Below are 14677 nucleotides of genomic sequence, written 5' to 3' on the forward strand. Positions count from 1 at the left end.
CTAATCGATATCTTCACATTTTTAATTTAAGTCTTGATGTAGCTTCCACCTTCAGAAACAATCAGAAAAGTGCATTTAGAGGCTAACGTGCTCTGAAACTGGCCAATGTGAAAGTGAAAGATAGAAACCCAATGAAGTCAACAGTTTTTCTACCTGAAATCAGCTCCCTCTCTTTGGTTGTTTAGGCGGATTATTAAAAAAGTCGTTTCTGCTGTTTAATTATACCCGAAATCTCCTGCTCTACAGCCGATGTCAGGAGAGAGAAAAAACAGGAAAACCCTGAGATCACGACAGCGTGTTAACAAATACGGCACATGCGCGTGTTATCCCGATAAAAACAAGAGTTAAAACATGAAAATAATGAAATCACTGCAAGCTAAATTCTAGTGTCTGGCATAAAAATAATAATAATAAACATAAGACCATTTTGATTCATGACAAAACCAGAATAACCAGAAATGTACATTTAATCATGTTAATCAGGATGAACACATGAACAGCTTGAAGCGAATCGATCAGTCCGACCCAACATGGAGGCCAGCTGGTGTTGAAGGCGTGAGTTAATGCGAGGTAAGATGAGAAAACTGGCGAGGCGTTGACGTTTAATCCACAGAAAACATCTCAGTTTGAGTCAAAAACACACAAAGCTTAGTTCAGAGCAGCATTAAGGGTCAAGCTTCACTCCATCCCTTCATCTCAGAGTCACTCAGAACATTAACGAGGTGAATGAGTCAGAACCACATCTTCATCTGATGTTTGTTGATTCAACGACAGAATAAAAGCCATCTGAAGGGTTTAAGCTCAGATTTAAAGCTGTTGCATTCCTGCTGCACAACTAAACGTTTAGCTTTCAGGATCTTTTACTCCTGAACTTTAAAGATTGTTGCTGATCTCCTCCTCGGCCTCGTTGACCAATCAAACTTCGGACCTCACAAACTAGATTTAGAGCCGTTTGTTTCATGAAGTTTTAGGTTAGAGTGGATTAAAAATCCTGTCTGGTGTTTAAGTTTGTAACTAACTAAATTAATCTAACCAGAGTAACTAAACTCTCACTGTGCCGGCACAGGAACGATCCTCCACCTGGAAACATTTGTGTGACGTGAGAAGTGGTGTTCAACGACTGGAGGAAACTCTGTTTTTTTTACATATTTACTAATGCCCTTTTATTTTCTTGACAACGTCTGCTGATGTCATTTCCTACTGAATAACAGCCAATCCACATGAGTCAACCTCAAGCCCTGCTCAGCGACTCTACCAGGCCATCTCCAAGTACATAGACCATAAAACGACACTTGTTTGGTCCCTGAAATGGTCCGGTCCACTAATGCCGGGAAAATATGATAAAATTATCCGGACGTTCTGATAGTGGGAACGGGCCTCCTGGTACCGGCCCACCTATCTGTCTCATTCTCTGACAGTGAACTAAATCAGGCGTCACTGACTGATCTGAAACAGATTTTCGGTGTTATTTCCTGTTTCTTTTACTGGAAAAAAATAAAACTTTAATTCTATACATCCCCCAATATCATATTCATAATCTCAAAAGTATTCAGAGTATTCTTCAGCGCTTGAATAATAATAATAATAATAATAATAATAATAATAATAATAATAATAATAATAATAATAATAGAACAGCTCAGCATCTGGTCCATGAGGTCAGCATCTATATCGTGTATTTCTAGTTAACACTTTATCAGTCAGAGGAGAATCCAGACAACAGCTTTAACAGCAAACATTACATTTTCTTTCCAGCCCCACAGCTCAGTGCAGCATGGTCCATCAGAACAAAACAACTTCATGTAATAAGTTAATAAGTATTATTCACGCCACATTATGTACAAATATCATGCATATGGAGCCTTTATATCTTTACTTTTCCAGTCCTTTTAAAACAACGCATAGATGTAAAAAAAATGATCCGTTACATCATCAGCATCACGTATTAAAACAAACAATCTGTACATAAAAAGTCATCATATCTTTTTAGGAGTTTTTAAAAGGAATAGTTTTAATGTGTAACAGGAGAAGTAAAAAAATAAATATCCTATTTACAATCACACAAGTCAGTCCAGGGTTACTGTCACTGCAAGGAGAAAACAAACACATCAGGTGTTAGCTCCGATCACGTCAGGGGTGATGTTAGGACAAACGTAAACAACAGCTGATAAGCCAAACATCACAGAGTCAAGCTTACTTTATTCCAGCATCCCGGGACAGGCAAGCCGTCTTCGCCCTGCAAGAGAAGGAACGACACATCAAGAGAGGCAGACGGGTTCATCCAGAGGAAACCCGACAGTAAATAACTAAAATGTTAATGCAAAAATCACGAAACTTAGATTTCTTACAAAGAATCAAAAAGTTTACTTTGGCTACGGAGCTCCTGAAGGAGAAAATGACATGAAGACCTGGCTCTAATGATGGTTTTGTAACAAAAGTTTCATTGTATGTTGGATTCCTGGAAGGAATGGAAGATCATATGCCTCTCCCAGCTCTCCATTGAGGACATCGAAGACGTGTGGATATTCGGTCTGATGATCACTGGATTTCTCCTGATTGGAGTGGGAGGATATCTGGTTTTCTGGAAATTTGGGAAGACGGGAGCGATTGGAGGGCGACCCGCACCCATGGAAAGCACTGTCCGTGTGGAGACTTCACAGACTGGGACGTTACTCGAGGTGAATCGTAAGCTGGACAATGTTCTAGCTGCAATACCGGCATCAGTGCACAAAATGGATGTCATCTCGGAGAGAGTCACCGAATGGTATGGACAGGTTTAAAAACCCAAAATTGGCTTCACTGAAGGACTGGAAATGATCAGTTTAAAGACTAAAGGCAGAAAGGAAAATTATCTCAGCCTGACCCAAACAAATTCTTGTTATCTGAATCTGATGCCCTGGTAGCCTTGAGCTGCAAGCAACTAAAAACCCCACAAAGGAATGCAGACAGATGCTGTGAAAACCTGACCCCCCCCCCACCCGCCTTCCGATTGGTGGACTTCAGCCTGGCAAGGTCATCAATCTGTAGGAGTTAATGTACTCTGCGCTTCTCCCAAGATCTCCCTCCCACCTGTGACTGTACAGTAGATGAGCGTTGTAGATGGCTGCTCTCGCTGGGGGAAACAGGATCCCCCCCCCACCCCCCCCCCACCCCCCACCCCCGCCTTCCTACTGGAGTCTCATGTTATGTTGTGTTGTCTGAAGTCTGTTGCATATCTGTTGAGGTGTTTTTTTGCAGAGCAAAGCTGCCCTCCTGGTGGAGGGTAACTCTGAAGTGCCCTTTTTTCCCTCCACCTGAACCAATCCTCATGTAACCCTCTTACCTCTATTAAGGTAGCGCGACTCGGGTTGCGAATGACCACAGTCACCAATTCTTGTCATGTGTCTTGCCCATGTATGTCTGGTCTCTGAATTGTGTGTACTGAAACTCAAATTTCCCTCTGGGATTAATAAAGTATTGATTGAGTGATTGATTGACTGATTGATTGATTGAGTGATCGTGGTGAACAGGAAATCCTCCTTCCTACAGTCAGTTGCTGTGTCTGCTCTTCTGAGCAGTGAGTTTGCTCTTTGTGTGTGCTCGTGCACGTTAACAACTCGTTTTTCTGACTGAGAAACTCCGCCAGCGCACGCGCGTGGGGTGGGGGTGGGTGGGTTAAGGGGGGTGCCGTCAATCATTACCTCTGTGCCGCACTCTCTTTTCTTTCCAGGTGTTTTTCTAACAGGAAGTCTGGTTGAAATAAGTCTCCACTCATGGTGTTTTCTTTTGTACGTTTGTTCTGTGTTTATCTTCGTAATCCATGTCTTTGTTCTTTTTTTACATGGTTTAGTAAAATAATAGCTTTTTACCTGACATGTTCCGACTAATGTCTCTAGTCATCATCAGTGTTGGTGGCGTCACTTACGTTCATCCTCATGGTGTCCCCCCCCCCCCCTTTAAAGAGCAAGTCACCCCCAAACCAACTTTATTTTTCCGATAAACTATAAAAATGTGTGTCTAATCGTGCTGCAGACACGTGAAGTTAATAGTTTTGCACTTTAGTGCATTTCAGTAAAAATTTTAATGTTCTGCCTAAAACTGTCAGTGTTGTGCCGTTGTCAGGTAAAAACTGCACTGCATTTGAATTTAAATCAGCCACCGCTATTGGCTAAGAGGTACCCTAGAACGTTAGCTGGTACCGTATGATGTCACAATGTCATTGTGAGTCTGCGTGTGTGAATTTGTTAGTGGCTCCGCCCTCTCGGTCTGCTAGGCAACAGCATTTGTTGCATTTTTCAAACAGGAAGTGGGAGTGGAGTAATACTCTGGTAGGGGGTGACTTACTCTTTAAGATCAGTTTAACTTTTGAACTAAACCAAGTTTAAATTTGAGCCTGTTGCGTCAGAACTTTAAACACCAGTTTAGTGATCTGGGATTAATCTTAAACCAGCTAATGAGGAGGTTTAACTTTGCTGCATTTTTGAGGTGCAAAATGTTGATGGAGGAAAAGGAAAGGAAAAACGAGACAAGCTCAATCCACTAGAATTTTGTTATAAAGATTAACTAAACTGTTTAATGGAGAAAGTATTGTAGAGCTGTTATTTATTTAAGCAAGGCTGATGTCTCTTCTTTGAGTCTGGTTGATCCATTGAGACTATCAACCAGATGCTGCAACAGCCGGACTAGCACTGTTCATACCGCCAGGCATTTGCTCAGTGGCCTGATGTGCTATTTTGGTCGCCAATACCAAAACTTTTTTTCATTAAATTTACTATTGTTCTGACCAGTCCTTAAAACCAGTAAACTCCACCAGTGGCCAAATGAACGCTGAGTTAAACACGCTTCGGTCCTGTTTGCGTTTGGCAAATGAAAAAGGTCAGCGTAGCGTTCGTTAACTCACACCCTGGTCTGCAGCTCATTGTTTATTTCCTTTGCTGACACGGACCTGCTGCAGTCATAGCACTGAGCGAGAGACACACACATCTGATGCTCTTCACACGCCACACCTCCAATATCTCATGCTGAAACCTCCCTCTCTCTAACGGACAACGGACGGAGGCGAAACAGTCCGTGCACCCCACCTGTGGCATGAGACACCTGCTCCACACAGACACAGTTGTTGCTAATAGAAAAAGTAGCTTGAGTTATTTTTAGAGCCAACCATTTGCTTCTAATTCACCGTTAGCATTGTTAGCTCAACATTAGCCTCTAGCCTGCTTCACACGAAGCAGAAGAAATACCTTCTGGGTCGCTCCTGTTTACTGGCTTCAGTTCTTTAAACAACTTGGGAGCTTTTTCTCTGCCGAATTACAAATGCCAGTGCTGCAATTAACCGTTAACAGTAAGCTTCTACTAGCAGAGATGTTCTCTGCTGTTTCCTGGACTAAACCAACAACAGCCTTCCCTGTCGTGAGTCCAGATGGGTGAGTCCAAGAGTTTCACCATTTGTTTTCTATCAGAAGCTAATGCAGAAGATAGGTGTAGGAGACTATTTTCATGTTCAGCCTGCATGAAACACTCAAGAGTGACCTGTCAGAATCAGACGTAATCATGTTTCTCAGTGAAGTTGACCTCCACCACCTTGTGAGAAAGATCTCAGGTGTCTTCAAATTAATGGGCAAAGTTAGTTGTAAAAATATAAGTAAAAAAACAAACATTTGTGTTCGAGGCTTTGTTGGGGTAACATGTCCAAAGCCTTTTTTAGCTTTTACTGAATTTGGCAGCATAATCTACAGTTAACAGAACGTGTTACCACACAAACAGCAGGTCTGGCCCCCCAAAAGCTTGGCTGTTTTATTACCTAACCCTAACCCTGAGTGCAGAAACAGGTGATGATTCATGCAAAATATGTAGTAAGAGTAAACTAATAATAATCTTTCTGAGTTTGATTAATTCTGGTTAAAAATTAGTAAAAGATTTAAATTAAATATGATTTAGTAAAGACATTTTTAGTGATTAACTGACTTCATCTAAATGTTTTTTATCTTCAGACAAAAGGTCTGAATTATATTTTCAACAGAGCAGGTGGAAAAAGATCAGTTTCAGTAATTAGAAGTCTCATGCACACATGCATGTTTCGTTTTGTGTTAAAGACAGAACAGACATGCTGGGAAGATGGAAGGAAAGAAAAAGCACCGTACCACAGGGCAAGGGGCATCCAGCCCATCCAGGCCCGGCAAGCCCGGTTCACCTTTCTCCCCCTTAAAGCCTCGGAAACCCTGTTTATAAAATCAACCATTTAAAATCTGCTCCTGCTGCTCCTGCAGGACGACAGGAGGAGCTCCTCTTCTCTCCTCGGTGGGACTGGTTGCAGGTTGTCTCCACATGCAGAGACAACCTGGGACAGACAGGAACTCAGCTCACCGCAGTGACAAATCATTCATTCAGTAGTGCTGCGGCTGATTTTCAGACGAACTCTAAATATGTCATTAGATGGTTTATAGGATAAATTTTTATTTTGCTCAATAAAATAATTAAATAGAGAGAGCAGACTTCTGTCATCAGTAGCTGTTTGGTTCCTGTTTGTCTTTTATCCTGAAAAGAAGGAAGAGTCCTCAGTCAGAGCTGTGGTCTGAGGTCCAGAAACACCGTCGATCTGATCGGTGTTCAGCAGTATTGTACTTTTGACTCATCGATGTAAAACCGGACCACAGCTCATCCTGAGGCTTAGAATAAACACAAGAGATGAAGGGAAAAGTGCTCCTTCCCTTTGTCTCTTGTTTGTCCACATGGAACCACGGACATACCAACGGACAGGGGGCATCTAATCCAGGTGCTCCTTGGTCTCCCTTATCCCCTTTGGCCCCCCTGCCGCCTTTCTTGCCCCTCTCTCCCTGCAAACAACAGCGTATTGAGAAAAACGGTGATCCTCCTCATTAAGCCACACAAAAGCAAACATATCTGTAGGTTTAATTTAGACAATTTGAGAAGTAATAATCTAATGAATTACTAATTTGTTTTGCATTTTATGTTCAAGAAAATATTGATTTGAACATCAGTTTTAGTAAAGAAGAGGTGTGAGTAGAGGGAGTTAGAGTGGAGAGGTCAAAACCATCACTTATCTACTGAGCAGTTTGTTACTAAACCCTGGACATGGTGGAATTACAGCTATAACCCTTAATAATAATCTGACTTAATCCCAATAAAATTCACGTAAATAACGTGATGAGGGTTATTCCTAGGCAAACCAGTGCACTTCATCAATCACAGCTAAATGTATGTGTTTTGGATCATTTAAAGGAGGCAGAATAATCTCAGCATCATCTGGGATTAGGGCATAAAAGATGCTCACATAATTTCTGATGAAATAAATATAAATATGCCACCATGCTTTTTTATGTAGGCTTTTCTTGCTTCCAAGTTCTCCACAGTGTTGTCCATCACATTGACCAAGTCCTTCAAGGTGGTGTCCATCACATTGACCAAGTCCTCCATGGTGGTTGGCGTCCATCACACTGAACAAGTCCTTCATGGTGGCGTCCATCACATTGACCAAGTCCTTCAAGGTGGTGTGTCTATCTCAATGACCAAGTCCTCCATAGTGGATGGTGTCCATAACATTGACCAAGTCCTCCATGGTGGTTGGTGTCCATCACACTGAACAAGTCCTTCATGGTGGCGTCCATCACATTGACCAAGTCCTCCATGGTGGTTGGCGTCCATCACACTGAACAAGTCCTTCATGTTGGCGTCCATCACATTGACCAAGTCCTTCAAGGTGGTGTGTCTATCTCAATGACCAAGTCCTCCATAGTGGATGGTGTCCATCACATTGACCAAGTCCTCCATGGTGGTTGGTGTCCATCACACTGAACAAGTCCTTCATGGTGGCGTCCATCACAATGACCAAGTCCTCCATAGTGGTTGGTGTCCATCACATTGACCAAGTCTTTCACGGTGGTTGGTGTCCATCACACTGAACAAGTCCCTCATGGTGGCATCCATCACATTGGCCAAGTCCTTCATGGTGGTGTGTCTATCTCAATGACCAAGTCCTTCATGGTGATATCCATCACAATGACCAAGTCCTCCATGGCGGTGTCCATCACAATGAACAAGTCCTTCATGGTGGCGTCCATCACACTGGCCAAGTCCTTCATGGTGGTGTCCATCACATTGACCAAGTCCTTCATGGTGGTGTCCATCACAATGACCAAGTCCTCCATGGTGGTTGGTGTCCATCACACTGAACAAGTCCTTCATGGTGGCGTCCATCACATTGGCCAAGTCCTTCATGGTGGTGTGTCTATCTCAATGACCAAGTCCTTCATGGTGGTGTCCATCACAATGACCAAGTCCTCCATAGTGGTTGGTGTCCATCACATTGACCAAGTCCTTCATGGTGGTTGGTGTCCATCACACTGAACAAGTCCCTCATGGTGGTGTCCATGACATTGGCCAAGTACTTCATGGTGGTGTCCATCACACTGAACAAGTCCTCCATGGTGGTGTCCATGACATTGGCCAAGTCCTTCATGGTGGTGTCCATCACACTGAACAAGTCCTCCATGGTGGTGTCCATCACACTGAACAAGTCCTTCATGGTAGTGTCCATCACACTGAACAAGTCCTCCATGGTGGTGTCCATCACACTGACTAAGTCCTTCATGGTGGTGTCCATCACAATGACTAAGTATTTTGCTGCACAGATGTGGAGACTCAGGGTCAGTTTTAAGGGCTGTCTGGTACAACTGAGGCAACAGCTATGTGAACATTCTTGGACCAGTTGAATTTAATCCCAGCGTGTGTTTCCTCTTTCTAATGCCATCTGTGAGGCTGATGGATCTCAAAGTGAGGTCATGGAGAAGATGATGACTGGTTTGGGAAACTTAGGGTTTCATGTCAGTTCTCTGCAGATTATGTTCAATCCATGGTCTGGGTTTTAGACAAGTGAGAAGAAGTGGGGAAAATCAGCTCCTCTTCATCATTTTTAACATGAATACAGAGGGCTGCTATCTTTTAGTTGAGAGGGAGTCTTTGCTTCATGCAGACGGGACCAAACATGTGAGTGACGACAGGAAGAAGGGAGAGCTGGACCTACAGACCAGGGCTTTGTCTGTAGTAATGAGGTAGTTGCTCTGATCTGCCATTTTTCAGGAGCTGAGCTGGAAAACACTGATGCATCTATGATTCAGCTCTCCCCTGTATGGGGTCATGAGTTTTGAGCCCCAGATCCTTCCTCCATGGGTGGTCTCAGTCGTAGAGGACATTCAGGAAGAGCCGATGCTCCTCATCATCAACAGGAGTTAGCTGAGGAGGTTTTCTTCCTCTGGGGATTTTCTAGTAACTGAGAGAACCCAAAGCTCATTTCTGTCCTCCCTGGTGAGGCGCCCAGGACGAGCTGGGAGAGAGACGGGTCAGGGATTTCACCCTGAACTCCGTCAGTCTGACTGAATGAATTGTTAGTTTCATTTATTTTTATTTCTCTTTGGGCTTTCCCCTTCAGGGATCACCACAGTGAATCATCTGTCTGACTTTATTTAGCACTAGAAAAACATCATGCGAGTGAGCGACAGATCAATATTTAATCAAAACTGAAGCCAAAGACCATAAAAGACAAATGTGTGCCAGCAATGTTTTTGTTTTATCAAACCTCTAGTGGGTGTCCTCTAAAACTAAAAAAATGTGTTAAGGGTGTGTAAATTCTGTTCGAGTCACACAGGGGAGGCTATAGGAAGCCTCTGTCATGTCCAGCATAAAGTGGATTATAGCAGTTTAATTCCTGCTTCTCATGTTCAGATTCAGAATCCACAAAGAATAAGATGAGCTTCTTTTTCTGCTACACTTGGAGTAAAGCGGAGGTGGGAAGTGCTTGTTCCGCTAACTGAATCGCTAGTTAGCAGAAATGGACAATAGTAAAAGGACAGCTGCTCATTAAGACCAGAAGCTGCTTGGTTCTGATGAAGAAAACAGAGATTACATGTAAGAGAGGAGAATAATAACATGACCTGACGTAGGTGTAAAGGTACAGGGGTAGGAGGGATTAGCAAGGTAGTCGTGTTAGAGAGGGAGCGAAGGGAGGAAGATTAAACCAGGACTACATTAGAATGCAGGAGGAGGAACAGCAGCAGGGAGAGAGGGCAACCGCTGCAAAAACAGCCACAGGCCACAGAACAAGGTGAAGGGAGGGAAAAGGGGATAGGAAGACCTGCGGAAACAAAGGAAGACAGGAAAGAGTAAAAACAGCAACTCCATCTCACAGCTTCAACAGGCTCCAGCTCGTATCGAGCTCAGATCAAAGCCAGTTGAACGTGCTGAGAGCACTCACGAAACAAGATGGGAGGGAAAATGGTTAATGAGATGGAAATGGAGAACATTCTTCAAGGAAGGGTGTGATTATCGGATAGACGACAACATGGAAGAACCCTGGGATTATTTTGCAGGGCTGTTTTATTTCAAGTTTAAACCGAACACAAAGTTTGGTTCTGGAGGTTTGACCGTATGGATCACTAAGTTTATCATCAGATTTAAAACAAAGCCACTGCAAAACAAGCGATTTGCCCCAGAAAGGCAAAGACATCTTAATATGATTCATAATCATGCATAATTTCAGAGTAAACATTTGTTTTATTCATTTGCAGCTCTTTAAACTGTAAGCTAGCATGTGGGAGCGGCATCCACCATCGATGGGCTGCACAACTATAGATATATGATAAATGTTCACATGCCACATGGAGATCCTGCTTCTACCACTATCATCATAGCTAAATCCATGCTGGTGGGTTCTTACCCGATTTCCTTTAAAGCCTTGTGGTCCCACTAAACCCTGGAAAGAGAAATAATACAAACAGCTTTAGGATCTCAGTTTCTGTTTAGGACAAATCAGATTTCCAACATTTTTAAATCATCTTATTTAAAGAATGACAACAAAACTGTGTTGGTTTGATTAGAAAATTTGACCAAATTTAGACAAAAACTTTAAAATCCAATATGATGACTTAAAAAATAACATCTTTATAACATGAAACTGCTTTTTAAGTCAGATTTTTTTGTCTGAACCCGCTTGTCCACGTAGGGTCGCAGGGGGGGCTGGTGCCTATCTCCAGCAGTCAATGGGCAATCAGCCTGGGTACACCCTGGACAGAGAGCCAGTCCATCGCAGGGCAACACAGAGACACACAGAACAAACAATCACACACACACACACACACACACACACACACACACACACACACACACACACACACACACACACACACAAACACCTATGGACAATTTAGACAGACCAATCAACCTAACAGTCATGTTTTTGGACTGTGGGAGGAAGCCGGAGAACCCGGAGATAACCCACTCAAGCACAGGGAGAACATGCAAACTCCATGCAGAAAGATCCCAGGCCGGGAATCGAACCCAGGACCTTCTTGCTGCAAGGCAACAGCTCTAACCACTGCACCACTGCGCAGCCCAGCAATAATAACATACACTCAAAAAAGTCCAACATGCAGCTTTTTATTCAGTCTAGTTACTTCTATTTAGAACAGAATAAAGAAAATAGATTTAATTGTGAAACTTTTTCTTTTTGCATTTTAAATCATCACTTTTGATTTGAACTAAACATCCATTTACATCAACTCAAAGCGTACATTTCTGTTCATGTTCAGCAGATAATGTTTCTAATTTGAGTCTAATGAGATTTGCACCTGAGCACCCGTGGGAGCAGCAGTGGGTGAGGTGCATTGTGGGTAATCACGCTCTTAATTATTTTCTTCTATTTGGGGGTGTACAAATAGATGTTTATTTTGAGGGGGCTGTGTTGTCCTCAGTTATTACTTCATTCGCTGTTGCAAATGTGCCGTTACTTGATACGACATGTTGGCACCGTAAGTGAGGACGTCTGTCATGGCCACCAGCCTGGCCATTTGGATGCAGAAGTCAGGATCACCCAGACCCGGTGATCAGCCATACACCGCCCCTCCTCTCCTCCAGGCTGCTGAGGAGCACAGCTGAGCTGAATCCTGCTGATGACCCACACCTGGGGTAAAAAGGCAGAGCTTACAGCAGTCTGGGAGGCAGCAGTGGAGGGTTCTGCTGTCCTCCAGGCCTTAGAGTTTGGTTTCAATGCCTTCGTTTTGATGAATTTAACAGAGTTCTTAAAGCTCTTAGATGATCCAGATGAATCTTTTGATATTGTTTAAAGGTTAACTTGGTTTGATGCAATTTGATTGACTTTGGCCTTAAACACCTTCAGTTTTGGTAAAACCTTTAACAAAGTTTGAACCTTTTTGAGAGTTTAGTTTTTGTTTGGCATTATTTTAATAATGCTTTTCATCTGTTTGCACTTGCTTTTAGAACCTTTTATAACAATTAAACCCATTTTAAACCCACTATCATTCCATGCTGTAGTTCATTTTTAAAACACAGAACAGTTTTGTTACCTGTTTTCCCCCATGCGGGAAAACAGGTAACAAAACTGTTCTGTGTTTTAAAAATGAACTACAGCATGGAATTAGAAATACGACACAGCAAGAACACACCTAAGAAACCCACTATCGTGTTTCTTATGTAACCCCCTCCTTCATGTTTTAACACCTGTCAGTCAGAGGAATGACACCGCTGTGCCATTCTGCTCTTCTATATCAGGTGGGGTTTTACACTCAGACTTCTGGAATCAGCTCCATGTGTTTAGTGCTGTTAGCAGGTGTTTGAGACATGAGTTAGCTGCTACTGTCGCTGCTGTAACATTATAGGTAGATGATATGCAAGTTAATTAGCGGGTGTCAACACAACCATGTTAAGTCATGTTAATTTGGTTGAATGTAAATACATTAAGTTGGTTCAATAGTTAAAATGTGCTATGTTAAGAAATTTATTTGGATCAAGTCAAAGAATGAAGGCTTGGTCAAGTGGAGTAACATGGTTTACATCAACAGAGAAATATCAGGTCATATTAAGTGAATGCATTTAGTTTCTGCATAATCAAATATTTTCATTTCTTTTATTTATTTAAGTGAGGTTATTCTTTTTACAGTGTAGCCTATAAACATGCATTTCTAGAGCATTTTTGTCACAATGCTTGAAAAGCTCTTCAAAGATTGATGACAACCTCATAAAAATGAATAAATGTAATTGCTCTGACACACATTTGTATAGGAAAACGTCCCATTCTTAATGATTAAATACAGATCCATCAAACTGCCCTCGGACCGCCCCTCCCCCCTCTGCACATTACCCTGTTTGTGCACCAATCTCTTTTTAGGAGCAGCTGAACAGGAAGTGAAACCCGAGCCAGGTCAGCTGCATTAGCTAGCACACTTAAGTGTTATATGGTTACGTAGCTTGAGTGAAAGTAGTGGAGTGAGTTTCTAACGTAATAAGCTCAGTTCTCCCTGCTGGATCTCTGGTCTAGGTCCCACTGACTTCTCTCAAACTTTCAGTCAGGAGAGTTTTGGACCGGAGTCCGTCAGAAACCTGGAGGTGCGCTAGGCTAGGGATTATAGCAGGAAAGGTGCAAGCAACAAGTGAGATAATGTAATGTTTTGTGGTCGATGGAAAGAATCCGTCGTGTCTCATGTTCTCTTGTATTCTGGAGGTGTGACTTTGGGTGCGGTGCCTCAACAAAGGGGGTTGGGCCTTTTGATAGTTTTTCCTGAAAATCTAGCTAGCTGGAACAGCTTTTTACATTATGATCGACCCTACACAGTTAAAAATAATCAATAAACTTTTGGTTAGCTGTCCAAACCTTAACACATTTAATGTAATGGTCACTCCGGCTGTAAATGCTGTTCAACGCATGCACAGATTCAGACTTACAGGGATGCCCTGTGGCCCGATTGGTCCTGGTAGTCCTGCATCACCCTTTTCACCCTGTAGCAACAAATCCAATCACACAAATATAATAATCTAACTTCTATTTCAAAATGTAAAACTTTTATGAAACAGTTGCTGACCCTCTCTCCTTTTGGTCCGGCGGGCCCGGGTACACCTGCTGGTCCTATTAGACCCTAAAAACCAGGAAAGACACATAAATACCTGAGAATAATAAATGAGTCTAATAGAAAAATAATCATGAAAAAGATCAAATCAGTAAATCAACAAGCTTCATACTGAACACTAACATTTATGTTTTAGACCAATCAGATAATAATAAAGCTTGTTGAGCTACTAGCAAGTAAAAATGAAGCAGAATGAAAAGAGAGTGAATAGTTGTGGTTTTGGTTTGAGAAGGCAGAGATCAGGATTGGAGAAAAGATCTTGGATCTTCAGGCATTTGGAGGAGAAGTCATGCAGCTGTGAGTTTTCCATTCTGCTGCTGGTCCAGAATCAGCAGAACCAGGAAAAAGGAAAGAGATCTGGCAGGACTGAACACAGGAGCAAAGTAAAATCCCACTTTGTTTACATCAAAGGTCATTACTGATCGTTTAGGTGGATGAGGTCGAGCGTTAAATCTAAGCGACTGAGTTGGAAAAATCAGCAACACTTTAGTTTAGGGAACACAATTTAACCATTCATTAGCTGCCAATTAATATGCATATTAGTGGACTACTAATTCTGAACTAGTCATTATTAAGCACTTATTAACAGCTTATTACTAATGCTGTTATTCTAACATAACAGCCCATAAATTAAGAGTTTTATCAAAATAAGCCATTCATAATGGTTTGTTAACTGAAAATAAATGGTTTGTTGCTGATTAACACACATGCTAATTATCTCAAATTAATATGTGGCTTTTAAAGAAGTAATTCAAGGGGAACAGTTA

At 42.2% G+C, this 14677-nt stretch overlaps 1 protein-coding gene across 1 annotated transcript in view; it reads right to left on the bottom strand.

Moving 5' to 3' along the window:
- Positions 1 to 1860: 1860 nt before the first annotated feature.
- Positions 1861 to 14677, bottom strand: part of col13a1 (collagen, type XIII, alpha 1) — a 116590-nt gene continuing 103773 nt past the window's right edge. Inside the window, exons 35-40 of the mRNA XM_054749954.2 lie at positions 13866 to 13919; positions 13729 to 13782; positions 10709 to 10744; positions 6726 to 6812; positions 2198 to 2236; positions 1861 to 2086 (exon numbers count right to left, since the gene is read on the bottom strand). Of these exons, the coding sequence (XP_054605929.2) occupies positions 2084 to 2086; positions 2198 to 2236; positions 6726 to 6812; positions 10709 to 10744; positions 13729 to 13782; positions 13866 to 13919 (273 nt within the window). The 3' untranslated portion in view covers positions 1861 to 2083. The remainder of the gene's footprint in view (positions 2087 to 2197; positions 2237 to 6725; positions 6813 to 10708; positions 10745 to 13728; positions 13783 to 13865; positions 13920 to 14677) is intronic.

This window comes from Nothobranchius furzeri, chromosome 12 (genome assembly GCF_043380555.1).
Source record: "Nothobranchius furzeri strain GRZ-AD chromosome 12, NfurGRZ-RIMD1, whole genome shotgun sequence".
Lineage (NCBI taxonomy): Eukaryota > Metazoa > Chordata > Actinopteri > Cyprinodontiformes > Nothobranchiidae > Nothobranchius > Nothobranchius furzeri.